The 27,633-nt window shown below is 36.4% G+C and overlaps 2 protein-coding genes across 2 annotated transcripts in view; one reads left to right on the top strand and one right to left on the bottom strand.

The window, feature by feature from the left end:
• LOC141642336 (nucleoside hydrolase 3-like) overlaps positions 1–23,684 on the top strand; it is a 29,312-nt gene extending 5,628 nt beyond the window's left edge. Inside the window, exons 3-13 of the mRNA XM_074451117.1 lie at positions 19,961–20,140; positions 20,325–20,435; positions 20,667–21,002; positions 21,096–21,272; positions 21,362–21,628; positions 21,737–21,859; positions 22,012–22,209; positions 22,315–22,568; positions 22,652–22,856; positions 22,941–23,213; positions 23,321–23,684. Of these exons, the coding sequence (XP_074307218.1) occupies positions 19,961–20,140; positions 20,325–20,435; positions 20,667–21,002; positions 21,096–21,272; positions 21,362–21,628; positions 21,737–21,859; positions 22,012–22,209; positions 22,315–22,568; positions 22,652–22,856; positions 22,941–23,213; positions 23,321–23,605 (2,409 nt within the window). The 3' untranslated portion in view covers positions 23,606–23,684. The remainder of the gene's footprint in view (positions 1–19,960; positions 20,141–20,324; positions 20,436–20,666; positions 21,003–21,095; positions 21,273–21,361; positions 21,629–21,736; positions 21,860–22,011; positions 22,210–22,314; positions 22,569–22,651; positions 22,857–22,940; positions 23,214–23,320) is intronic.
• A 331-nt stretch (positions 23,685–24,015) lies between these two features.
• On the bottom strand, positions 24,016–27,495 carry LOC141642337 (putative prolyl 4-hydroxylase 4). Its single transcript, XM_074451118.1, has 7 exons — positions 27,232–27,495; positions 27,066–27,123; positions 26,616–26,720; positions 25,910–25,967; positions 25,021–25,196; positions 24,493–24,565; positions 24,016–24,413 (listed from the first exon to the last, which is right to left on the bottom strand). Exons 1-7 carry the CDS (start codon positions 27,363–27,365, stop codon positions 24,124–24,126), a joined length of 894 nt encoding a protein of 297 aa, XP_074307219.1. The 5' UTR covers positions 27,366–27,495; the 3' UTR covers positions 24,016–24,123.
• Between the last annotated feature and the right edge of the window lie 138 nt (positions 27,496–27,633).

The following is a 27,633-nucleotide window of genomic DNA, read 5'->3' as shown; positions in this document are numbered from 1 at the left end:
AAATAGATTTTTAAATATAATATAAAATTATTATATGTATTGTTTCAGATATAAAATAAAAATATTAATATTTTAATAATATTCTTGATTTTTTTTTACTCAAAGTCGAACAAGTCGGGTCAAAATCGGGTCGGTTTTTGGCCCTAAAAAACAAGTTATTTCGAGTTCGGGTCAATCAATTCACAGGTCATGATTAAGTGAGATAAAAGTTTTAGATGTTTTGTTGTAAAAATGTTTTACAATGACTAATTTATTAACTTTACTCTAACAATTTTTTTTTTTTTTTTTTTTTTTTTTTTTTTTTTGGTGACGAGGAGGTTGGATCCTCCCCGGATACAGGACCCCACCCTGCTAGGCGCCTGTACCATGTGAGTTCTTTCCCGCGGGGATTATTCCCTCTCCGGGCGTCAGGTCCCCAGGAAAGTGTTCATCTAGGGAATCGAACCCAGGACCTCGCAATTTCTCTTTAGGAGGCTTTGAGGTTACCCTGAAATTCCACTAGACTCACACATCTTGGGTAATGTTTGTTCCTAGAGTTAAGGTTTATTTTTCTTAATATAAACATGTATATCAATTATTTTTTTACATTTAATCAAATTAATTTTTTCAAAAAAAACAAAAAAAGATTAAATTTAGGAAGGAGGAGTTAAATGGGCAACTTGGCCAAATTAGAATCGTGTGTCAGTGTTACTTATTAACAAGTGTCCATTATCCTATGCGATGTCCCATTAAGGGTATGTTTGTCACATGCATACAAATCCCCAGGGCCGTCCCTGACATTTTGGGGGCTCTGTGCAAAATTGAAAAAATAGGCCCCTAACATAAATAGTTAAATACACATTTGTTAAATATTAATATATAAAATACCCCTTTCATAATAACAAGTAAATTAAAATTTAAAACAAATATTATCTAATAAACCCTAACATTAATGTATGATAAATTAAATTTTTCCTTCCTTGAGTAACATGTACGTAACTCCGTAAATAGTTAAATTTAATATTCCATTCCATAGTAACATGTAATTTATTAGTGTCATGATGGTTAGCTGAACAGTCTCTAAGTGAGCAGGGGCGGGTTCGATCCTCGGAAACAAATAACAAGTAAATTAAAATTTAAAACAAATATTATCTAATAAACCCTAACATTAATGTATGATAAATTAAATTTTTCCTTCCTTGAGTAACATGTACGTAACTCCGTAAATAGTTAAATTTAATATTCCATTCCATAGTAACATGTAATTTATTAGTGTCATGATGGTTAGCTGAACAGTCTCTAAGTGAGCAGGGGCGGGTTCGATCCTCGGAAACAACAAGTTGTTTAGTCCATTTGATTTTTGAAAAAAAAAAAAAGTTAAGCATGAAATGGATGGACTGCTGGTTCGATCACAGGATGTTCAGAGTGCAAGTATACAATACTACCGCTGAGACGCTTACAATCTACTGCTACCTGTACGCGGTTCTAAATATATATTAAAAGTACTAGGTAACCAGGCCTCATATTGGGCCCTTTAAAATTGGGGGCCCTGTACGGCCGCACAGGTTGAACACCCCCTGGGCCGGCCCTGCAAATCCCGCGTCCCAGTTGAATTCCCCCATGTTAACATGGCTACCGAAACTTTAATTCACCTCTCCCCTCTTTATTTCTCCTCTACTGCTTGCGTTCTCCCTGAACAACTCAAATCCAACCTCTAAGCCACCCATGCCCATAATCATGAATTTCTTGTCTTGACCCAGCATTCTGGCCCACACCTATGGAGTATGGACGACGATTTCCACCCCGACCCCAAACAACGACATTACTTAAACCAATAAGTTGTTAAACTAAAATCGTTAGTCGTAAAACTAAAAACCATATTTCACAAAAGTAAAGTAAAAACTTTAAGATTTCAACAGAAAAGAATAACAACTTTCCATCATAATTATATGAAGTTTTGAAACTAAAATTGTAAGTTTTGAAATTAAAACTTTCAGTTGCTAAACAAAATATATTTCCCAATGAAATACTATAGGTAAATCACAAGATATATATAAATGTTTTGAGCTAATTTAAAATGTAATTTTTAACATTAAATTTTCAAAGTTCTCAAAATAAAAAAGTGAGTATTTAAGATAAAATAATCAGTTATGGTTTAGAAGCATCAATTTTAATTTTAATTCTTGATCTTTCAAGATCAATTTACCAAACCTGATTGTACTTGGTGTTCATCGCCATTGCCAATGTTCATCTTCTATAGTGTGATTATATGTGGAAGGAGAAAGAAAGTGGACCGCTAATATTGATGACGATGGTTGTAAATGATGTTGGGGCGGTGTAGACATAGGTGATGGTGATGGTGGTGTTGGTGGTGCTCGTGTTGGTGGAGGTAGCGGTGCGATGAGGAGATATCAGTGGTAGGTATGTAGTGTTTATCACACTTTGGTGCTTTACATGGGAATAGAGAGTTTTCAATTAATTTGGGCTAACTTCTTCTATTGGACGATCCTATAGGAATAGAGGGTTTTCAATTTGGATTTGGATTCTCTCCATTTTCTTTCCAGTAGGTGGATTATACATCTGATGTACTACATCCAATTCTATAGTTTTTGAGCATTATAATAAAGTTTTTGAGTTTTGTTTTAAAGTTTTTGAGTTTCACTATGAATTTTTTGAGTTTATTCACTCCAACATTAAGCTCTAAAAATCTGCAATAAAACTAAAAAACATTACATATAAGTTTAGTTAAATTTGAGTTTTGACGGAAAAAATATTATAATCTAACTTATAAAGTTTAATATACTAAAAAAAAATACACATGCTCAAAAACAAATAAAATTTTAGGTCATAAACTCAAAAAAAATACATATATGCTCAAAAAGCCAAGAAGTTAGAGGTAGTACATCCGATGTATGTTCCTTTTTCTCTTTCCTTTCTCTCCATTTCCTCTCACAATTTATTTTAATAATAATTACCCCTTTTACTCCCATTTTTCCTTTACTTTATGCTTAAATTGAGAACCGTTAGATGTTGACAAGATGCGATCCAGACCATTAATAGGAACTTGCCTCTCCATTTCTTTTTAGGAAATGGAGAGAAATTGAGCTCTTTCAATTTATCACACTATGCTATAGGACGGTCCTATAGGAGAGTTGTTGTTTTTATATTAACAATTTATTTGCACTACTATCAATTCTTATTTCTTCTCCCACCAACATCACCCTCCACCACCAACTGGCCACCTTCACCCTCCACCGAACCAACTGACACATCCCCACCGCCGTCATGTCGTCGGCCAGCAGCTCCTACGTCAGCGACATCATCAACCACCACAGACGGCGCCAATGACATCACCGCCAAAAATCGAGATCTAAAGCCAGATCTACAAAAATCGAGGATGAATGGTTGATTTCATAATTATTTATTGGCTTGTTTGACAACAAGCATTTCATTTGCAAATCAGTATGTATTTGGCACCTATAGATTATCCAACCAAATACAGATTTTTCATAAAATGAATCCATTTCAAATGACATCTACAGAGCACGTATTCAAAATCTCTCATCTACCTAATCTATTCTTTGTCCTCTACGTTCTTTGTAAATACTCGTTTTTTTGTTGTTGTTTTATCTTCATTCTTTTATTTGCTTATCTCCACCATTTTTTTTCTCAATTCAATACTTCAATGGACATTTTTATGGCACATTCTACCAAATTACCGTACTCCTATCGATTTTGATCTATAAGAAATGGAGTAATATGTTATTTTTCTTGTGTGTGATGGTGGCTGGTGGTGGTATGTGGTGTTGGAAGGTGGGCGGCGTGGTGTTGGTGTCAGTGGTATCTAGTGGTTTGGTGGTGGTAGTTGGTGGTTGTATTAAAGGAACGACTTGAACCTGAAGATTTAGGTCTTATGAATAACGAAGGCGATATTATGCTAAGTCGATAAACACATTCAACTATTCAAGCAATCATAATATGTAATGATATTAATTTTATCAACATGATATGAACGATGATGTGATATAATACAAATTTTATTGATTTGATCCGGACGATAATGTGAAATAATACAAAATAGACTTTTTTTACCCATAAAATTTAATATTAAACGTATAAACTTTACATGGTATATTCAATTTATAATTAATTAAATTAATTTTGTATATTTAACTAAATATAAGCTGGGTTGACTAAAAAAATGTAGACTTAGTTATAGTCATCTTATTTAACTACAATTATCTTGTTAGCTATACTTAAACTACTTAAAGTTAACTTGAAATATCTAAAATAGAAGTAAAGATAGTGAAGATATAAAATGGAAATAATAACATGGAAAAAAATTGGTATAATTTGTCTTATTAATAACATGAAAATCTTTATAACCATTTTAAATATAAAATATTCCTTTAATTTAAAGTTGTAAGTACAAAAAAATAACAACCTCAAAAAAATAATAACACAGATAAGACTTTTATGATCCTGAACGATACTACCATTGATCATATACGACCTTGTACAATCTTATGTGATCCTACCCAATCTTACCACCAGAACGATCCTACAACTTGTATCGTGTTCCATTTTTTGGATCGTAGGATCGTACAATCTTACGATCTGGATAGCGTTTTAACCAACATTAAACTTAACTGTACTTGAACTTACTAAAATTAACTTAATTAAGTTGATCAACTGTACTTAATTAAGTTGATCAATAAGAACGGACATGAACCAGATCGAAAATACCAAAACGGGACGTGTCGGAAAATTTCAGGTTCAAGACCGTACTGGAAACCGAAATCCTTAAAACCTTGGACCAAAATTAAAAATTTTTGTTCCGTTTCGATCGATTCCCGTCTAGTCCAATTAACTTAATTAAACTTTATTAAATATTACATTACTAGAGTTAACTTAATTACATTAAAGTTATTTAAAACTAACTCAACTGACGTTCATTTGTTTGAAATTAACTTCATTAAACTTCATTAAATATTATTTATCTAAAGTTGGAAATGGAATTAGACTGACGAGTATGGCGTAGTTGCTCTTAGTAGTAACTATAGTTTGATTAAGTATATACCCTAGAAACCCTTAAAAAAACTCAACCCTAAAATAAACCAATCCTAAAAACACTAAAACCTTAAAAACCCCAACCCTAAAATACTCCCTCCTATTCTACATAACCTTCCTTATTTCCTTTTTCATCTATTCACAATATCTTCCCTCTTTCCTTATTAGTAAAGTTTTATACTTATTTTAATCAACTCACCCCACAACAATACCCCACAATACTCATACTTTATCTTATTTTAATCACCTTACCCCACAACAATACTTATTTTAATCACCTCATCCCCACAATACCTTCCCTCTTTCCAATTATCTCACCCCACCACAATATTTTAACTTATTTAATTCAAACACCCTTAATTTTCGTGCCACCCATGAATAGGGAAGATTATCGGGAATAGGAGGGAGTAAATCAAACATAGAAACACTGAAACAAACCCTAAAACCAACCAATCCTAAAATAAACCAAACCTAAAAACACCCAATCCTAAAATAAACCAAACATAGAAACACATGGCGGACTACTACGGGCAAAAGGACGATATATGGATTGCTGAATGGCGGATTCCAATTGGAGGAGAGGCGGTGGCGCAGATTAATGACGTGGCAGACACTGTCCAATAATACAATTTTTATGTACATAATACGAGAGACGAATTTACGATACTAATTTAATCAATGTGATAAGGAACAGTGATGTGTATGATACTAATTAAACATGAGTATTCATACATTAATATAAGTGTAAGTGTATGATTTAAGTTAATATAACTTACATCTTATATATTACTTATTACATATCCTTTTAAATTAGAGTTGTAAGTACAAAGAAACAACAGCCTCACAAAATTAGAACACAAATAAATAAGACTTTGGATCATAGGATCGTACAATTTTACGATCTAGATCGCGTTTTAACAACATTGAACTTGGTTGTTCTTAAATTTACTAAAGTTAACTTAACTAAGTTGATTGATAAGAGAAGTAGTAGCATGAGTTAGACTGAATTGAATTGAATGAACCTGAACTGAGCTCAACTGAATGAAGCTGAACTGAGCTAAACCGAAATAGGCTGAAATTATATCCAAAAACACAGAATCTTAATAAAGTTGAACGGAACTGAACTCAATGAAGTTGAACTAAAGTAATAGTTAATTTGTGTAGAGATGAGTTTGTAATTAACTTAATCAAACTCTTCGAACCTAAGTTCAGCTCATTTCGGTTCAGTTCAGTCCAACTTCATTTAGTTGAGCTCAGTTCAGGTTCATTCAGTTCTATTCAGTCTAACTCCTGCTACTACTTCTCGTATTGGTCAACTTAATTCATTTCAACTTAGTCTAACATATTGATCGTACATAATCGTATAAGATCGATGGTAGGATCGTAAAAGTCCAAAGTTAGGCTCAATTAAGTTTATTTATGTGAAGTTATGTTTAATTAGTGTTATACAGATAATTGTTTGTTATCATATTGATTAAATTAGTATCATATATTATTCTCTTGTATCATACCCATAAAAATTGTACCACTACATAGTGCCCGCCATGTCATTAATCCACGCCACCGCCTTTCCTCCATTAGAAGTCCACCACGTCATTAATCCACACCTCCACCTTTCGCCCAATAGTATTAACCTTAGTTAATTTAAGCATAGCTAGATATAATTACCAATTCACACCTTCCCATTTCACCCATTAATAGACCACCACATCATCAATCCACACCATCTCATTTCAATCATTAGTAGTAGGCCATATCATCAGTCCACACCTCCCCTTCCACCCATTTGATAACAATATTATTTTAATTAGTTTTATTATGTTTAATGAAAAGTAGTTTTAATATTCGGTTTGAATTACATATATTTATATTTTATTTTTTTTATCAAAATCTTACTTGTCTAATTCATTCATTTACCGCTTATGATACATTTTTGTATAATATTTTTTAAAGTTGTGGAAATTTGTCAGCTAAATTATGAAATACATTCATTGTTCCGGTTACTACTTTCAATATAATTGTAACACCCCCATACTCCAAGTGCCTTACCAGGACCACTCAGGTAGAAGGATGCTACCATCTCGGTTACCCGAGGCAATGATAATCATAAGACAATAAAGAAACGTACTTTAAAAGTAAATATAGTTTAAGTGATTACATGATCAAAACCAAAACTGATAAACTGAAATACAACATTCTCAGACGGTTTACTGCTAAGACTATCAAAGCTATAAAGCATCATCTAACACAGCGGAAGACTTCTAACTGCCACGTGATGACTCATCCCAGCTATCCCATACGCGTCATATCATACCTGCTCAATAACTGCTCACCACCCCGAATGGATCACACCAGCTTTTAAAAACATTTAAACGGGGTCGATACTATTTACACAAGTTATATATCAACGATCAAAGAACCAACACAACCACGGCTCAAGCAATCATACACAATCCGGCACTCCACTCCATCTCCGTCACCGATCCCACCGGACCACCACGCCATGGGGGACCGCAGCCGTTCCCACCTAAGCCCCGCTCATCATACCGAGCGATAACCCTGTCCCATTAATGTGCATATCCCCTTCCGTGGCGGGTTCCATGAAGGTCGAAACTAGGGCGTGAAGCCACTCCCGGAAGTGACTCCACTCAGCCGTGAACGCATCTGAGAACCACATACAAACAATCACAATCACAATATCAACAACCGTCTGAATCAACCAATTACACTAATTACAGCACAATCACCACACATTATGTAAGTAATACTGAGTAGGGAAACCCTACCTGGAAAGCAACACAATCATCAGAAGATCTAACAACTGTCTCAAAACCTCTCCTCTACAAATCCTTCTCCTATCACATAATCACATAATCACAATCTAACCTTAACAAATCATAAAAACCTCCAATTCCCAAAATTAGGGTTTAACGAAACTTAAAGAAACACTATAAAATTGGTATGTAGATCTTACCCTCGACGCAAGGATCACAAAGGTATAAAGAACAATAAAATCCGACCTCTCAAGCTCCGGGATTTGCCAATAATGCGGATGAAGCGAACTACGTAGTTTCAATCTCCTTTTTGACTGAATTAGGTTTATAAAAGTGTTTACTAAAGATGACGACATATTATATATACTAATCCGCGTTATTAACAAAACCCGTCAAAACATAACCCGTCAACCGAGCTACTCGATCGAGTAGCTGAGGTACTCGATCGAGTGCCCCCTTACTCGATCGAGTATCAAGGTTACTCGATCGAGTACCCAACAGGTCAGAAACTATTTTAAAACCGCAACACACCCTTACTCGACAGAGTAAGGCCTACTCGATAGAGTACCCATAGACTCATAAAACCGTAATATTACAGTCTTCCCTCCTTAAAAAGAACTTCGTCCCCGAAGTTCAACCCATACATAAAACAAACCTACCAACTTGACTAAGACACAACTACATAGCTAAGAGCTCAAGAACTCGACCAAACATAAAACATGAACTCTTAACACCCACTCCACCAACTATGTTTACTTCCTTAACATGACTCACGATATCGTATCCACCACCTATATATCTCTCATGACACCAACTCCATACATAACCAACTACCTTCCTCTAACGCTGCTAGCTCCACAATATCATCCACTATCAAATCCAAAATCGAGACACTCATAGACATCAAACGGAATGTTACATTCTACCACCCTTAAAAGGAACTTCGTCCTCGAAGTTTACTTACACTCATAAAATCATCATCCAACTGTCAACACTGGTGAAATATTCTCACACTCCTAAACATCGAACTACTACAAGTACGGTCATAACCTTTAATAAAATCACCCATAACACGAATCAATCTTTTATTCTACATCCAGACTCAAACTTGTAGTTATATTTCCATATGCACAACTATAAAAATCTCTTTTATCGCATCCTACTCCTCTTAAGACAAATGTTATGTCCTCGTAGCTCACTAATACTATATCCTTAGTTATATCTTCTCATTATTCTCATCACCATCACATGTCATAGGTAACCACCTATACTCTGAACACTCGCCATGCAGATATCCAAGGCTCTCTTACTTAAACAATTCTCATACTTCAATTCACTCGTCACACCACCTAACCTATACCTCAAAATCTTTAGCTTAACCCAAAACTTCAACTTTTCCCCATTACCGCAACATGACATACCTCTCTATATAAACTATATAAAAATCCCATCGTCAAAAGCATAACTCACGATCCACACTTGTTACGTACACTCACACTAGCTCCTCAAGTTCTTTTCTTTCATTACCACAAAACTCATACATAACTTAACATGACACCAAATCTCAATACCCTGCACTGACTATCTCAACCAAAGATTATGACCCACCTGCATCTTTCAGGTCATTATCACATATGTTTTACGAATCACTTGCCATTACCATGTCTACTAAAGCCTTATCTAGAACAAGATCAAAATTACTGTAACAACCTCTCACAACCGTGTCCCATCAACAGAATATCACTATACCATGACAACAACGAAAACATATACAACTCTATTTTATATCACACTCTACCCTCATTCCCAAACTGAAACTGGTAAGAAACATAAACAAACAAAACGACGGTCAATCTGTCCAAACTGAAACTCACAGGAAACAACAACAAACAAAACAACAATCTATGTATAACTGATATATACTTTCGAAACTCGAATCATAATCATCCCGCCTACTCCACCACAACCGGTGACGGCATTGCAACACCGCCACCAACAGCCACACCGTAGTGCGAAAATACCCGCATCACAACACTAAACACCGTGCCCGGATCACCACCCGAAGCCCCACAACCACATCGATAGTCATCACAACATACACGATCCCATAAACACCGACTCGAATAACTTCTCGACAAAGAAAAACTTACTCAAATCCACTTTACTAAATCACAAATGACATATTTTATGAATTAAACAGATAATAACCTCATGAATATCATCCCCTTACCATATCACCGAATAACATATATCATGAATGCATACAAGTATAACCAGTCACGCCAGATCACTCCAATTATTGCCTTTTTGAATATCATTCAATTAGATTAGCGTACCCAACATGCATTACAGAACATTCAAATACAACTTTATAATAATCACACCATACAACATTTGTATATATCACAGACCCGTAATCACATCCAACCAGTCAATCCTGATCACGTAAGTTACCACTCAACATAGATTATCTGTCGCCCGAGTTTAACTCATATGCCCCTCATAACATATTCCCCCATTCGCACAACCATCACTTCCTGCCAAATATAACCATACCATTACTATTCAACTATTAACATCCGCCTCATCTAGCCACATCTTATACCCTCTCACAATCATACACAACAATCAGGTCCCTACCAAATCAACCTCTTTAGAATTGCTACCTTTCTAATATACCATCACTCTTAACCATTAGTCACAAACCATAATACTACCACTGTTCGGACATCAAACCTCTTACACTCATCTCTAAACATCACGGTTTCTTTCCTATCTTTGGTTAACATTCCAAATAACGGACATCAATCCACCAACAAAATTTACCTCAACATTCTTTTCAACACTATCCTTGACCGTAGCGTCATCTAACTCTCCACCAATATCTCATATCGTGCAGCTACTCTATCAACCTCTTACTCCCTTAATTTCTCAAAGCCCGTGAATAATCATGTTGTCCCGAGACTCCTATATAACCACTAACTTACTTACTCTTGATAGTATCATACATCTCGACAATTCCTCACTTTTATGTCACATAACTCCGGTCAACATCTTTCTAGTTTTACTCCCCTCATTCTTTTCTTTTACTCTCGGCAAAATTAATTAACCATAAAACTCCTTATTACTTCTTCCTAACTCTTTAGTGTTCCGGTTACTTTCTCATTGCTCCAAGACTCACATCTCATTATTTTATATCGATATCTTCTCACTCTTTCTTACCATGGATTTTCTCTTATTATGGTATCACTCACACTTGTCACTAATCTATCCATAAAATCAATGTTCACTGTTTAAACAATTGCATCTCCTTTGTACCTCTCTAGAAATCAAAATTCCTTTCATACTGTTAAATGCCCAAAGAAATCACATGTAGTTTCACCTCTTGATAAACTAAATCTCCCAAACTTACTCACTGTGTACAAATCTACCTCGCGACATGTCTCCATAAAATTCATTGTATACCACTCTTCTCAACCCCTTTAAAACGAACTTTCACTACATATATCCTTAACCCACACGACTCCTAACTATCTCCCTCCATAATTCTTTACACATCTCAAGCTGCCACTATCCACCTCCTTACTTTCAATCTTTTTATTCTCACGTTTCTTAGACTCACATCATTCCTTGCCCACATTCACTTACTCTTACATTATTTAACACACACTCATATCACTCATCTCATCTCAGAAAACATGCTCTATGTCTCAATTAAGCCATAACGATCTTTCTTGTCTTTTTCCACTATCTATCACAACCACATATAACTCATGTCCTCCCACCGAACTCATACTCACCACAGGTGCCACTCACTACACCACAAGATTGGGTAACTTACGCGTCAAGACCAACGTACATGTAAAACAATGCATAAAGAAGCAAAATATCACCTTTGAATTAAACATAATATGCAACAAAGTTAAAAGATAAGCATATGACCCAAAATAGGGGTCACTAGATCGAGTACAGGCCACTCGATCGAGTAAGTGACTTACTCGATCGAGTAGGTGAAGATCAGAAGCACGTAAAACAAATTACCAGGGCCACTCGATCGAGTAAGTGACGTACTCGATCGAGTCCCCCCCCCCCCCTACTCAATCGAGTCCCCCCCTACTCGATCGAGTACCAAGGCTACTCGATCGAGTACCTACGTATTTCTCAGCACTGTCCAGTTTTCGTAAAACAGTCATAACTCACTCATTTCTTGGTCGTTTTGGGCGTGTGACCTATCGTTAGAATCGTAAAAGGACAAGCTATTCCCTCCAATCGGAATAACATAAAAATCATTTATGCATCTCAAGTTATAACAGTTTAAAGACAACCTCTTTATAATCGAAAAACACAACTATTGATTTTTACTTCCCAAACGACTTAAACAACCACAAGGTAGACAAAACGACTCAGTACTCATAAAACCAGTATTGCTAATCATATGTTACTATGTTCAAAGCCAAGCAGCAACATTTATCATGCACATAGATTATTTAATTTGTCAATCACGATTTACCCACATGCTCTTATTTTATAACTTCACGTACACAATAACATAATATACGACATGAAATCCCCTATTCACATGTTACTAACATAGCAAAAGTAGAAAATCCACTTCCATCACATAAACATGTCCTCCACATGAATTTCATATTCTCATGCAATTCCTTAACTCATCTTTTCAACCAATTCAAAACAACATTATAAACCAACCGTCTTGCAATTCATGTATTCAATCAATGACAATTATAATCATATCATCATTATCCTTCACTACACATCTCACATCCTCCACATGTATACATCCATTGATTCATACAACACCTTACTATATAGATACACAACACACAAAGTATGCACATAGCGATCCCGACTCATATCCCATGTGACCGGTTCAAAATTGTAGGGCGAGTTCGCGACTTTAGGACGTCTCCCAAGTCTTTGCATTAGCTCCTACAACTTCTACCCCGGGTTCATTTTAATTAGACTCCCTAGGTTCATTAGATTCATTGGTTACAGGTTTCAGGATCGTCGCTCTGATACCATTTGTAACACTCCCATACTCCAAGTGCCTTACCAGGACCACTCAGGTAGAAGGATGCTACCATCTCGGTTACCCGAGGTAATGATAATCATAAGACAATAAAGAAACGTACTTTAAAAGTAAATATAGTTTAAGTGATTACATGATCAAAACCAAAACTGATAAACTGAAATACAACATTCTCAGACGGTCTACTGCTAAGACTATCAAAGCTATAAAGCATCATCTAACACAGCGGAAGACTTCTAACTGCCACGTGATGACTCATCCCAGCTATCCCATACGCGTCATATCATACACCGCTCAATAACTCGCTCACCACCCCCCGAATGGATCACCACAGTTTAAAAACATTTAAACGGGTCGATCTATTTACACAAGTTATATATCAACAGTACAACAACCAACACAGCTCAAGCAATCATACACAATCCGGCACTCCACTCCATCTCCGTCACCGACTGTCCACTGGACCAGCCCTGCCAGTGGGGGACCGTAGCCGTTCCCACCTAAGCCCCGTTCATCATACCGAGCGATAACCCTGTCCCATTAATGTGCACATCCCCTTCCGTGGCGGGTTCCACGAAGGGCTAAACTAGGGCGTGAAGCCACTCCCGCAAGTGACTCCACCTAGCCGAGAACGCATCTCGAGAACCACAGACAAACAATCACAATCACAATATCAACAACCGTCTGAATCAACCAATTACACTAATTACAGCACAATCACCACACATTATGTAAGTAATACTGAGTAGGGAAACCCTACCTGGAAAGCAACACAATCATCAGACGATCTAGCAGCTGTCTCAAAACCTCTCCTCTACAAATCCTTCTCCTATCACATAATCACATAATCACAATCTAACCTTAACAAATCATAAAAACCCCCAATTCCCAAAATTAGGGTTTAACGAAACTTAAAGAAACACTATAAAATTGGTATGTAGATCTTACCCTCGACGCAAGGATCACAAAGGTATAAAGAACAATAAAATCCGACCTCTCAAGCTCCGGGATTTGCCAATAATGCGGATGAAGCGAACTACGTAGTTTCAATCTCCTTTTTGACTGAATTAGGTTTATAAGTGTGTTTACTAAAGATGACGACATATTATATATACTAATCCGCGTTATTAACAAAACCCGTCAAAACATAACCCGTCAACCGAGCTACTCGATCGAGTAGCTGAGGTACTCGATCGAGTGCCCCCTTACTCGGTCGAGTATCAAGGTTACTCGATCGAGTACCCAACAGGTCAGAAACTATTTTAAAACCGCAACACATCCTTACTCGACAGAGTAAGGCCTACTCGATAGAGTACCCATAGACTCATAAAACCGTAGTATTACAATAATCGTTGTTATTGTTACGTTAAATTAAGTTAAGCCAAATTAATCTTAGTTAGTTATTTTTAATTTAGTCACAATAAGATAAGATCAACCAAGTTATGTTAAGTTTAATAAAATTTAATTATATTCAAGTTAATTTAATATTATTGATAACTATTGAGTAGGACGAAGGGACTATACTTATAAATGGCTAAATAACAAATAATTTAAATAAAATTAATATTATAATATAAAATTTATACATAAAAAGTTATGTAAACGAGGCAAAACGAGCTTCCGAGCCGAGCCAAGCCTTGCTGAGCTGGGGCTCGGCTCGTATTTAGCTATGCTCCCTTTGACCGAGCCGATTCCAAGGGTTTGTCGAGCCGACGTAGATCATTTACAACCCTAATTAAAATGGTCTGATTTAGGGCTGAGCAAAATATCCGATTATTCAAACCAAATCGATATCGAATTCGAATTCGACACGAACACGTTTATATGTGACACGAACACAAGCTTGATCTGTTTACTAGGTTTACATAAAACCATGTATCGGTATCGTATGACGGGATTATTCGAGACACATAATTAACTCATTCAAGTCACTCCAATTGTATAATGAAGTTGTTTTCGATTAAGTTAACTTTAGTTATATACTATATACTATATTATAAATTCTATATCTTATACTATATTTGTATATTGCCTATGTGTATTTTTGTTTTCTTCCAATTCCGCAAATTTTTCTCCACATAATTTCAGAAGTGTGAATAAAATTAAAATACGAAGAGATTATTAAATATTTAATTAAGTTAAGTTTAAATAAGGTAATTTGATTAAATATATGTCACTAACTAAATTAAATTTTATGAAAGAATTTTGAGAAAGCAAAAAATAATAGAGCCAAAAATAAAACTTGTGTTAATTTAATTCAAATAAAGTTAAAAATTAAGTTTAACTAAAATTTACTTAGATGACTCCTCAAAAAAAAATTATTTAAATGAAGTTTTATTTTGTTAAACTTTATTGAACTTAAATTAAGTAAAATTTACCCAATTTAACTTTGAATAAAGTTAAAAATTAAAATGTAAATGAGTTTTCTTCTTTATTGCTACACAAACAATGAAACTGGAATTTAATGTACATTGTTATAGAGACTATTGTCGCTACTACCATCTCGCATTAAGATGATATTGCAATCAGTTGATCACCACATTGCCGATAAGATGTTTGTAAGTAAGGCACCACCACAAATTTCCACAAGACGGGACTACAACATGTCCACCGGCACCACCATCTCATACTACATATTTTTAAACGAATACAATGAAAAGAAAGAATGGTACTCGTATGATATGGAACGTTGATTATTTGACAACCAGTGATTGCCAGCATTCCTCATCTGTTTCATCTTCCATTGATTTTTTTTTTTGCACAATTATATCTTCAATTGATTATTAACTTTGGTTAAATCGTACAAATCAAATCTAGTTATACTCGTATGATTTAATCACTCCAACTGCCAATTACCACACCACCAAACTCCAACTCAAACCAAAACTCAGATTTACCATCTCCTTTCCGACACCTCCATCATTCTCCGACGTCTTTTTCCATCGCCCTTTCTTTGTAACATTGTCGCGTCTGTTGGGCCGCAGTGAACTTCTCCGACATCATTTTCACGGCTGCCGTACTCGTCAGAAGTGGTGGTTGTATGCCTTCCGGGGCGATGATGCTTATATGGGTTCGTTAATGGTGATGGCTGTTAGTGCAAGTTGGGGCGGTGGGATGGTGATGGTGGTGTGGATGATGGTGACATTAGGCCGGTGTTGTATTTATGTATGGCGGAGTTCAAAGGGTGAAATTGTAAATAAGTTTATTTTTCAGAAAATATAGGCCAAAATAGGAAAATAAAAAGATTGATAAAATTATTAAATTAGTATAATATTTTTGACATAAAGAAATTTATGGAAATAATGAAATGCTTCCCTCTAACTTTGCATCCTAACCAAAATTTTCTCTCCAATATACTAAAATTTCCCCTCCTAGTTTCCCTCCAAACAAAAAATGGAATCTTTTTTAACCTTTCCACATGTCGCGCTGAGATTGGCCTGTGTACAAAGGCCTTGTACACGTATGAGCAAGATTATCGATTCAGATGATTAAGATAATCCCCATTCCCCACATACCAATATGAATACCGACAGTCTAAATTAAAAGGTCAAAATAATTTAATATGAAGGTGGCTCTGATACCACTTGTTAGATTTAATTCAAATAGAGACTATAAACTTCATACTAAATTACTCGGTAAATTTATAGAGCGGAAGCACACCTGATTACATGACGAATGGTTGGGATGATGAACCACCTGAAGGGACGATCTTTGGGATTAGGTCTCCTAGTAGACACACATACCGTATGGATCTCTCTACTGATGTGATGCAGGGAGATTAAGTTATTGTGTGCTACCAGGGACCATAACCCAGCTGACTTATATATATAGTCCCCTTAGTCTAATGCGCCCATCATGCATTAGTAACCTAATGGGTATCTACACAATTAAGATATCCGGCCCATACTTTATAAGACGTAATTAATATGCCCATATTATATTATCCAGATGGATCACTATATTGGGCTAAACTTAAACGATAACAAACAAATACAATCTGTATAATAGTGTGTCCACATAAATAGTATTGGACCCAATATTCTTACATGCATGAGTTAATGTACGTCTGTTTAACGTTCTGTTCATTTTTTTGTGCTAAAAGTTACGTAACAACTACTCCCTCTTATTCTCTATGTTCTTCCACTCTTGTTTGTGGGTAAAATTTAGTGGTATGATGATAGGTGAATGTAAATGAAAGTAGGAGGGAGAATGTGAGATCATAAGTGATTATAACCACAAATAATATACAAATAAGGAAAGTGGAAGATCTTTGTGAATTTGTCATTTTAGAAATTGTGGAAAATCTTAGAGTATAGGAGGGAGTAATTTTTTTCACATTAAGAGCAAGCAGTAGCTAGAAATTAATAAAAAGGAAAAAAAAACATAAAATAAAAGACATCTACCTTATGGATGAAATCATATTTCATTTTTATACGAGAAATGCGGTTCGAATTCTCTCCATTACCTATCCATTATGTATCAATCAACCGGATTGCTTATGGGACAAAATAAAGGGTTTAGATTAGTTTTGAGCACTTCAATCTCCACCTCAATTTTTATACTCAGTACAATATTTGATAAATCTAAACCGTTAATTAACACAAATTAATTCTAGTTATATTAGAATTAACCGCATTCTGCTAATGTTATCCGTCAAACCTGCTACTGAAATCTGTTAACCGTATTCTGCTAACGTTATTCGTTCATAAATCTGCTTCTACTGTTTGTTAAACATGGCCTACAACATATAAAAAATCTCGAATATTATATTATTGAGATTTGAGAGACACCCTCAAATGAGTGTAAGACTACTATTGTCTACTTCTATTATATAGGTAATGAGAATTTGAACATATAATCTAATATGATCTATAATCACGATACCTCATTCTTATGACCTAAATTCATATCCAGTGAGTATCAAAATCGTTATTGTAAGTCCTTTTACACCAAAAAACGATACTTCTTTCTTAACCATTAGGCTAAAATCTCTCGATAGGTATTTAAATTTATAAATTACATATTTTTTTCAAACACAATCAGTCAATCACACACTAATCTTTCTCAAAACAAGACACAAATAGCAACAATTTTAGCAGAGAGCCCTAACATGACAACTAGAACATATGCCAATCTGGTCTTTGGACTTGTTATTATTCTATTTGAACTCATTTAGCATTGTTTCTATATTTAATAATAAATCTGTTATTGGATAAATGAACAACCATCTAACAGCTACAACGAGTCGACGACGAAGTTTGTGTTTTTTTTTTGATTAAAAAGGGGGGATTAACCCGGAGACCTACAGCGAGTAGAGTCCCAAAAAGAAACAAAAAACAAAGTACAGCTACAAGCGGCCATACAACATCAGACCAAATACAAAAGCATTCGACCATAAAAAATTTATCCCCTCCACGACCTTAGCGTTTTCCAATTGTTCATCCAATCTTCTAGCGAGTATGGCATTTTATCTTTCCAAGCTTTACTCCACATCCCTACCCGTAAGACCACTTTGTCCGTCATACATAACCAATTTGGCGCTTTGTTTTCAAAAATGCATTCATTCCTCACCTCCCAAATAAGGGTCACAATAGCAACGAACATAGCCTCCCAAATCCGTCTTTCAAAACCAGCAAAAGGGGAGTCATTCCACCATATAAAAGCGTCCTCAATCTCCATGGGGCAAATCCAATTTACACTCCATTCATCACAACAATCCATCCATAGCTTCCAAGAATATCGACAATGTAAGAATAGATGATTAGGGGTTTCCAAAACATCTCGGCAAAAAACACACGTCATCTCATCCCAAGAAAGTGTCTTCCACTTCAAAATCCGATCTTTTGTATTTACTCTCTTCCACAAAATAGCCCATAGAATAATTTCATAACGCGGTGGGGCTAGATTTTTCCAAATTAGCGTAAACCATTGTTTCCGCTCCACATCTTCATATTTTAGATTATAAAAGGCATTGACAAAAGATTTAGCTGTAAACCCGTCTGCCTTGCCAAATTCCCAGTACACACGATCCACATCATTTGGAAGCGGCGTAAAGTCCTCAATTAATGACATCAAATGATCAACCAGGCTCAGTTCCCATTGAAATAAACGACGAAGTTTGTGTTATATAAAAAATGACAAAACAATGCAAAATAAACTAAAAAAATAGTCAGAAGGATTTTGTCAAAAGTCGAATCTTTTGAATTACGAGTAATTATTAATTATTTAACACGATTCTCTAATATCTCCTCCAGTGAGAACTCGGGCTTACCCATGTTAAATATTTAAAATCAATGGATTATTCGTACGAATGTGATTCTACGTTGATAACTCCGATAAGTTTCATTTTCTAATCAACTTTGACACAGATATAAGCTCACATTGTCTTTTGGAGTATAAAACGAGCTATTCTAATAAGTAACACCGAAATATGCGCAACAAAATCTAATGAACTTTGACCTATATCAGCGGCTAATAAACTTCTCAAAAAGTTTCATATAAATGTAAAGATTAAGAGTATTTCTAGGGCTAGACATCGGATCGGGTTATTATGGGTTGGCTCGGGCTGACCATGGGTCAGGCTTAACTACTTTGACCCAAGAGTGACCCATGTGAGGTGCCCGGTAGAGTCCGGCTCTCTTAAGTCTATGGCCCGAGTTTGGCTCAAATAGACAAATACTCCACTTTATAAGCTTTTTTACGGGCCCGGACAAGCCGGATTGGCCTTAAGTGGACCCAATTATGCCGCACTGGACCTATGTGCTGGTGGGCCATGTTTTGCCCTTCCTCGAGTCGGACTGGCCCGAACTTAAGTCCAACTTTAATTATTACGCTCTACTTTCTTTATCCCTTTTCCCGTTTTACTCCTTAAACTACGAATACTAACTGCGTCACTGACAGTATCCGTTATAAGGTTACAAACGATTTGACGGATTCAATTTTTTTTTTTTTTTTTGGCAAAGGCACTGAAACTGTCTTAGTAATTGCAATGCATAGTCGCATAGACCCAACAATCGTGAGATCCTACTATCCTATAGTACAATTCACCTCCTTGGACAATATGACATATTCTGTAGTACTATAACAGGGAGTGACAATCAACTCAAATGCATGGACACATGCTGGTCATGCTATAAATCAACTTTACGATTTATTTTTCATGATGGGTCGTGACGATATTCCGATTGGTGTTGGAGGAGAAGGCGGTATTTCACAAAATGGCACTATTTTCCCTAATGTTGGTGGATATCTTCCTATTATTGAACAGGTATTACACCTTCCAACTTTCTTCCGTATTTTTGTTACTGTCACTCTAAAATATACACTGTCACTCGTTTTAATTAATACACTCGCAAAATGAATGATAAACAGACAAAGTACTGTATATTTTAGAGTGGCATTATCGTTACCCTTAATTTACGTGCTTAAAATTTTACCTGATTTACTTTCAGGGAATGACAACAGCAGGATATTGCAGATACAAGCAGGCTATACCAGTTGGTACAGGAGGTCAATTAGATATCGACTCTAATTATGGCCTTCGTAAATCCTTTCTTCCTCAGGTAACTCGTAAATTAAACGTTGTTCCAACAACGTTGTCTAATGCTACAAAGATTCTCGCCTAAATGTGTGGAGTGAAATTAAACAGTCAGCCTTATTTTCTGTTGAAGAAAAAAAATGTTTTTTTCTGTTCCTGACTGATCGACAGTGAATCAGTGATAAATGTGTCGAGAATTGCATTAACTGACTGGCATTAAGCATACAGTCCGGATTAATTTTTGTGATGGATTCAGGGAAGAAGGCGCTATGTACCGCTCCGTCAACCAACTGCTCAACAAGTAATGATCGACGTTATAAAAGCCGGTCCAACGAATGTTTTCTTAATGGGAGCGCACACAAATTTTGCTCTATTCCTTATGAGCAACCCTCACCTAAAGAAAAATGTGCAACATATTTACATAAGCGGCGGTGGTGTAAGATCACGGAATCCAACAGGGTGCTGCCCAAAAAACGGGACTTCACCTTGCACGCCTGAGCAATGTGGTAATCGCGGTAATATCTTTACTGATTATACCAGTAACCCGTATGCTGAATTCAATATGTTCGGAGACCCTTTTGCTGCATATCAGGTAAAACATCATCTCATTCTGCAAACAAGCATAAACTGTCTCGGGTTTTAAAAGACTGTTCACTAATCACTACTGATGTCTGCGAGTTTTCAGGTTATTCATTCAGGAATCCCGGTTACTCTTGTCCCTTTGGATGCAACAAACACGATTCCAATAACGGAAGAGTTTTTCGTGGCCCTGGAGACCCATCAGAAAACATATGAGGCTCAATACGTTTTCAAGTCTCTGAAGTTGGCTCGCGATACTTGGTTCAATGAACATTTTTTTACAGTAATGTCCCACTGGTTTCTGGTTTACAAACTTTGTACTTTGTACAAAGATAGAAGTTGTTAAGACTAACTTTGTACTCGGTTTCGCAGAGCTATTTTATGTGGGACTCTTTCATGGCTGGCGTAGCAGTTTCAATAATGAGCGGAGAAAATGAGTTCGCGGAAATGGAGTACATGAACATAACTGTGCGCACTTCAAACGAGCCTTACGGAATATCAGGTGGTTCGAATCCATTCTTTGACGGTCGTGTTGTTCCAAAGTTTCACCTCGGGAAGGGCGGAGTGCACTCTGGCCATGTCCAGAGGTCACTCCGGGATCCATTCTGTCTCGTCAACAATGGAAAAGGAAAATGCAGGGTAAGTTGATTCCCTCCCACAGGAAAATCCGTCACTGATTGCACTGGCAGTCGTCAAACTGTTATGCTTATTTTGTTACCGACTGTTGAATGGATGTTCTGTTTGCAGGATGGTTACACAGAAGAGGTAAAAGGTCCAGACGGAGTGCGAGTTCTTGTCGCCACAAGAGCTAAACCAAATAAGGATCCTAATAGCATTCTCGACAGAGAATATTTTGAGAGCTTCCTGCACGTAAGATTCTGATTTAAAAACTGCGATGGCATTACAGGGTATTGCTAAAACTCGATATGGCCAACGATCCAATTTCAGATCCAAGACGACATAGCATCAGCTACTACTTGCTGTCTTTCACTTAAAACATAAGTTGATATACCATGTTGCAGGTTCTGGACCGTCCTCAACAGTCCGGGAAATTCAATTTTAGCACACAATTTCCGCACTATAAAGAAGTTCTGTACAAACCAGATTTCGGAACAAAACTGCTGGGAAAACCTATCATCTTTGACATGGACATGAGCCCCGGAGACTTTCTCGCTCTTCTGTATCTCCTTAAACTACCTGTAGAAGTCGTTAACCTTCGGGTATATCTCAATCTATACCATCTTCCTTGTAAATACTTCATTCTAGCTAAATGTTACTCAGTATGACATCAAACAATAGATTAGTCATAGGTCGTCTTTTTGTAGGCCATATTTGTGACTCCGACTGGATGGGCAAATCCTGCGACAATTGATATTGTGTATGACTTGTTGCATATGATGGGCCGAGACGACATTCCAGTGGGAATGGGCGATCTTTTTGCTGTGAATCAGTCAGATCCCGTCTTTTCTGCAGTCGGGGACTGCAAGTATATAAAGTCTATCCCACATGGTAGCGGTGGATTTCTCGACTCTGATACACTTTATGGACTTGCAAGGGACCTCCCTCGTAGCCCAAGACGGTACACTTATAACCTCATTGATCTGTTATTAAACTTTTCTGCAACACTCAACACTAAGACGCGACTCTGAAATTTTATCTCAGGTACACAGCTGAAAACTCCGTCAAATTTGGAGCACCTCGTGACACTGATCATCCTGAACTACGACAACCTCTAGCGCTCGAGATATGGAAAAACGTCACTAAGACGATACCTTCTGGAACAAAGATTACAGTACTAACCAATGGACCGCTAACCACCCTGTCAAATATACTTGCTACTGACAAACTTGCAAGATTCAAAATTCAGGTTTGCTATCTCATAATATGTTCCAGTTAGTTCAGATGTTACGAATTGTCGAATTGCAGTAATTAACAGTACCTTTCATTGCAGGAAGTATTTGTGGTGGGAGGAAACCTGTTTACTGTGCCATCAAACGAAAATGCCGAGCTCAACATGTTTCTAGACCCTTTGGCTGCAAAGGCTGTAATGGACTCCAAACTTCGAATTACGCTAATCCCTTGGGAAGCTCAACGGACTGTTAGCTCGTTTCCTTTGATTCTCAAAAGCCTGTCTCTTGTGAAGAAGACGCCAGAATTGGTCTTCGCCTATCGCTTAATTTCCACATTGGAAAAGCTTCGAACACACATTAGATATCGCCATGTGGTAAGCCAAGCCCTCACCACAATAACAGCAATATTAATCTATCAAGTAGCAACGACTTTTGTTTCCGCTCCATTGACTACTAACCAGAATCAGATTATATGATGCAGGAAATATTTGCAGGAGAGATACTTGGCGCGGTACTAATGGCGAATGGTCAATCATCAATAAAATCCGGTATACAAGTGAAGCCTATCACAGTGGTGGTAACCGGCAGTGAAAATACAGATGGACGAATAGTAACTGACCACAAATATGGAAGATCCGTCAACATCATCGAAAAAGTAGATATTGCTGCATACTACGACTTATTTGCGAGTCGACTCGGTGATGAGAAACAGTCTGCTGTAATATCAAGTTTTACTGAGCAGGCTAGAGTATGGAGGGGAAAGTAAAAAAAAAATTGAGCAATGTAAAGGTCCATTTACAGACCGTATTGACTTCGATTTTTGAAATACAATTGATCTTTTCAAACCCTCTCTGGTATCTGTTTAAGGTATCTGGAAATCTGGAATACATAGCTGTGGATTGACAGTCCGATTTCATAAACAGTTTTAGGCTAATAATTGACAATATTAGTGAAACATTCATTAACCAAAATCGGATCCATCATCGACATGCCTCCTAAAATGACTACAAGGCAAGGCCAACATTGGCAAGAGTTTTTACCCTAAAAAACAAGGAGTCGGGAGTCTACCTTTTTCGTTAACTTGCTTTTTCGTGTAGTCGCTAATTCATATGCGAAACTCAAGCAAGCATTTAAAAGGTGCTTGGAGGCAGTGCTATCCACAATCAAAAAATAAAATTGGAAAGGGAGAAACCATGATCGTCAAAATAATCAGTTGTTGAGACAAAGTGGTTACAGTTACTTACGTATGCATTATCAGTAAGAAATACAGCGGAAATGAGGAGACTAACAGACCTTGCAACTCCTTCGACAGTAACCTGGAAGAGCGGTGGTGCCCACCATATATTCTGGGTTTTTAGTGCACTCACCAAGTGCTGCCCATCTCTCACAGTTCTGATTATGATCATTGCAGCCATCTTCAAGAATTTTGTCGAAGGTATCGACATGAATCCACTTGGTTGCTGACCATTTCTCACCCTCAATCACAGGACACCCTCCATGGAGGCTTAACTGGTCTGGAACGGCACTCGGGTAGAGACTGAAAAACAAAAGAGCATCTCCTTTCCTGGGTTTCACTGCTTACATTTCATAAAATTAGGTCATATAAATTCACGACTAACGATAACTCAAAAGTCAAAACGCATTATGTCATACCTGAGATCCCTTTCTTTGCACAGTCGGAAAAATCATGATTTGTTTCAACTGCTGCTTTTTGGCGTTCAGAAAGCTGCACAAATACACAAATTAATTCTAAGAAAAAATGCAAAGGTCTTTTTCATCATTTCGTCTAGTAGTAGATGGACGTCCCTCTTTGTTTATGGGTCATTTGAAAAGGCTGCGTATATTAACGCTATTTTCCCCACTTTGAGCAAACGAAGAGACTGTTACTTGCGACAAACTAAATTTATAAAATTCCCCTTCAGATTAAGGCAAGAAACATAAGGAAAATTACAGGTCCAATTAAAAGATGAATATAATGGTATGCCGCATTAAACAACGTAAAACATCCTTTACAGAATGTCAGGAGCTGATTTTTCACATCCTCATAGCGAGTTTTCATGTGTGAAGGCTGGTTTTAAAAATTTCAAGTTTAAGATACTAACTAAACCGTAAAACCCCATTGCGTCTTTCACAAAGACTCTACTGCCAGATCTTTGCTTTGAGCATGAAAAATGAACTAACCTCTGCATTAGGAAAAACCGTCTCACCACCTTTCTCAACATTAGATAGATACATAAGAACTGTTGCATAGCGGTGGCCACCACGTGCAATGTTAATCTTGTCAACAAAAAAATCAAAATGGGCCTCATACTTTTGTCCTTCCTCATATCTCAGAACTTGAATGTCTTCTCCATTATCTGTGGATAAGGTAACACTAAAGTGATTAACTTCCGAATATATTGTGCACTCCGAATTTATAGACTAATTGACCACCAAAAAAAAAAAAGAACAGGCAATTTATTATTATAAACTTTGAAGATTTGCATAAAAGGCCACTAAACCTCTGATATGACAGCCTACTTAACTAAAGAACAAAATGGATCAGACTTATGAAAGCCAGACACATTCACATTACACCGACTTTAATTTTTTTTGTCGTATAACCCTTCAACTGAATGGAGGGATTGGGATTTGGGAGGGGAATGGAGGGTAAGGAAACGAAAGGATCCATTTCTTCTCTTCGCACTAAATCAATATCCTACTCGCATAGGCTTGTTTCGAAGAAGGGTAATTGGAGCAAGATAAATCCAATGATTACCCGTGAAGGACACAATAATTACCAAATCCTCCTATGGTAGTGTATTATCACAAGCGGGGCTAATAGTTTCCGCACCTTTATTACTCTATTAATAATTGTCCCCATTTCAAGCAAGTCTAAAGCAAAAATCTGGAACGAAAACATCATAACCTCATTTACCCATCCCTTCCTATTCATCCTCCTTTCTCATAAATTTGAATACAAATAAGTTACGAGTAAGTAAAAATTCGCGCTTGCAAGAATGTTTTGGCTAGGTTTACATATAACACTATGGTATTTTGCATCAAGTGAGCAAAGAGAGTGAAGGAGAACCTATCGGTAGGAAGGTCCAAGTTGCTATTTTTTCTTCAATCAGTTTCACAATTGCATCCTGAAAATTTAATCATAAAATGAAACACAATCGATAACATTGGCAAAAGCAAATTATGACTCACATTAACCAATGAATGTAAATGAGTCAATTGGTACATACACACATTTGCAGACACTAGTCCTATTGTGACAGTGTCACCGATACGCTTCGAATTTGTGCCATTTCAAGGTAAGTATAATGACGTTTGCGAGTAAACAAGGTGCTGCCCGAGCTTACGATTCATAGCATGATATCAAAACATGTGATCGCTCTTATTCTTATCTCGCACCTTTTGCCATAGATAAATGGACACCCTTTGACTTATCAAAAATCCCAAAACTGCAATTGTATTACCTTAGTGCCTCAATGCATCCCGCCCTATAGTGGGGTATGGGGTCTAGTATACGCTGTCTTCCACGTGATCAATAATGAAAAATCGGGTTGTAAAATGCATCGACACTCGTCTAACACACAACACAAAATGCATAGACAACTTAGTGCCCCATTATGCAATGAATAGAAATGCACCCTCAATACAAAAACGATTCCCTTATTCAGCTCAACATCGGTAATCCAAAAATCGGGACTCTTCTAATTCAATCCTCAAAACAATCACATTTACATACACACAAAGACATAGTAAAAAGAAGAAAAAAAAAAACAGACCTTAGCCTTATTGATGAAGGCACCAGAGCTAGTCCTGACTTCACTGACTTGGCTCTTCCCTGACTCATCATCAGCCACAGCTGACCTCTTCAATTCCGTTTTCGCCTACTCGAAAACCCATATAATTAACATAAGAATTCTTAAATAACATCTCAATTTCATCCAAAACCTCATGTGTGATTCAATCAATATTTACCCCAAACTATCTCGGGTCATCTGAAGTCTAATTTCATTAACATTCTGAATTTCTGATCCTTATTAAATATTACTAGTCTAAAAAAATGATCTTTAGTCACATACAAAATTTAGCAGCTAAAATTACTATGAAAAAACTGTAAAAAAAGTGAATCAAATTATGATAATCATAAATTCATAATCAATAATCATTTATTTACCTTTGATTAAAATACCCGTCATAACAGAATAAATTGTAATCAATATTGGACTTACAAGTGATATAAGATGATCACATTCCTCATTAGTTAAAAACCCTTCATACACAAATGCTCTGAATACAAGATCAAAAAACACAAATAAATTAATCTATGTTTTAGCTCAAACAATGTTAGATAAACAAGAAACAGTTAAATAAGATCTAGGAAAGTGAAAAACTGACCTGGGTTTCCATGAAATTTGCTTAACTTTAGAGGGATTTAATTTGAATTGGGTGTTATTTGAGCTAAGAGATCCATGGATCACTGTTGAGAATGAAAATAATAAGAACAGAAAATGTAAGAAGACTTTGTTCATACTGACTGTACACAGAAACAGGTGTTAGTTGTTGTTGTTGTAGTTGTGTTTCAGGGAAAATATGTTTGGACTTTGGAGGGATTTCATGTAAATTTTGGTAATATTACAATATACTCGTAACACGTTTTTTTTCCGAAAACAATGTTTAAAATCAAAAAATTAACAAAGTCGCGTCCAAAATGGATTAAAAGCTGAAATTTATTATCCAAAAATGGATTCATGTCACTCAGAAGCTAGACTTGTGTTTAAGACGCGTCCTCCCTAAGCA

The sequence above is a fragment of the Silene latifolia genome, chromosome 2, assembly GCF_048544455.1.
Source record: "Silene latifolia isolate original U9 population chromosome 2, ASM4854445v1, whole genome shotgun sequence".
Lineage (NCBI taxonomy): Eukaryota > Viridiplantae > Streptophyta > Magnoliopsida > Caryophyllales > Caryophyllaceae > Silene > Silene latifolia.
The sequence above is the reverse complement of the archived record's forward strand: the minus strand, read 5'-3'. Positions and strand labels throughout refer to the sequence as shown.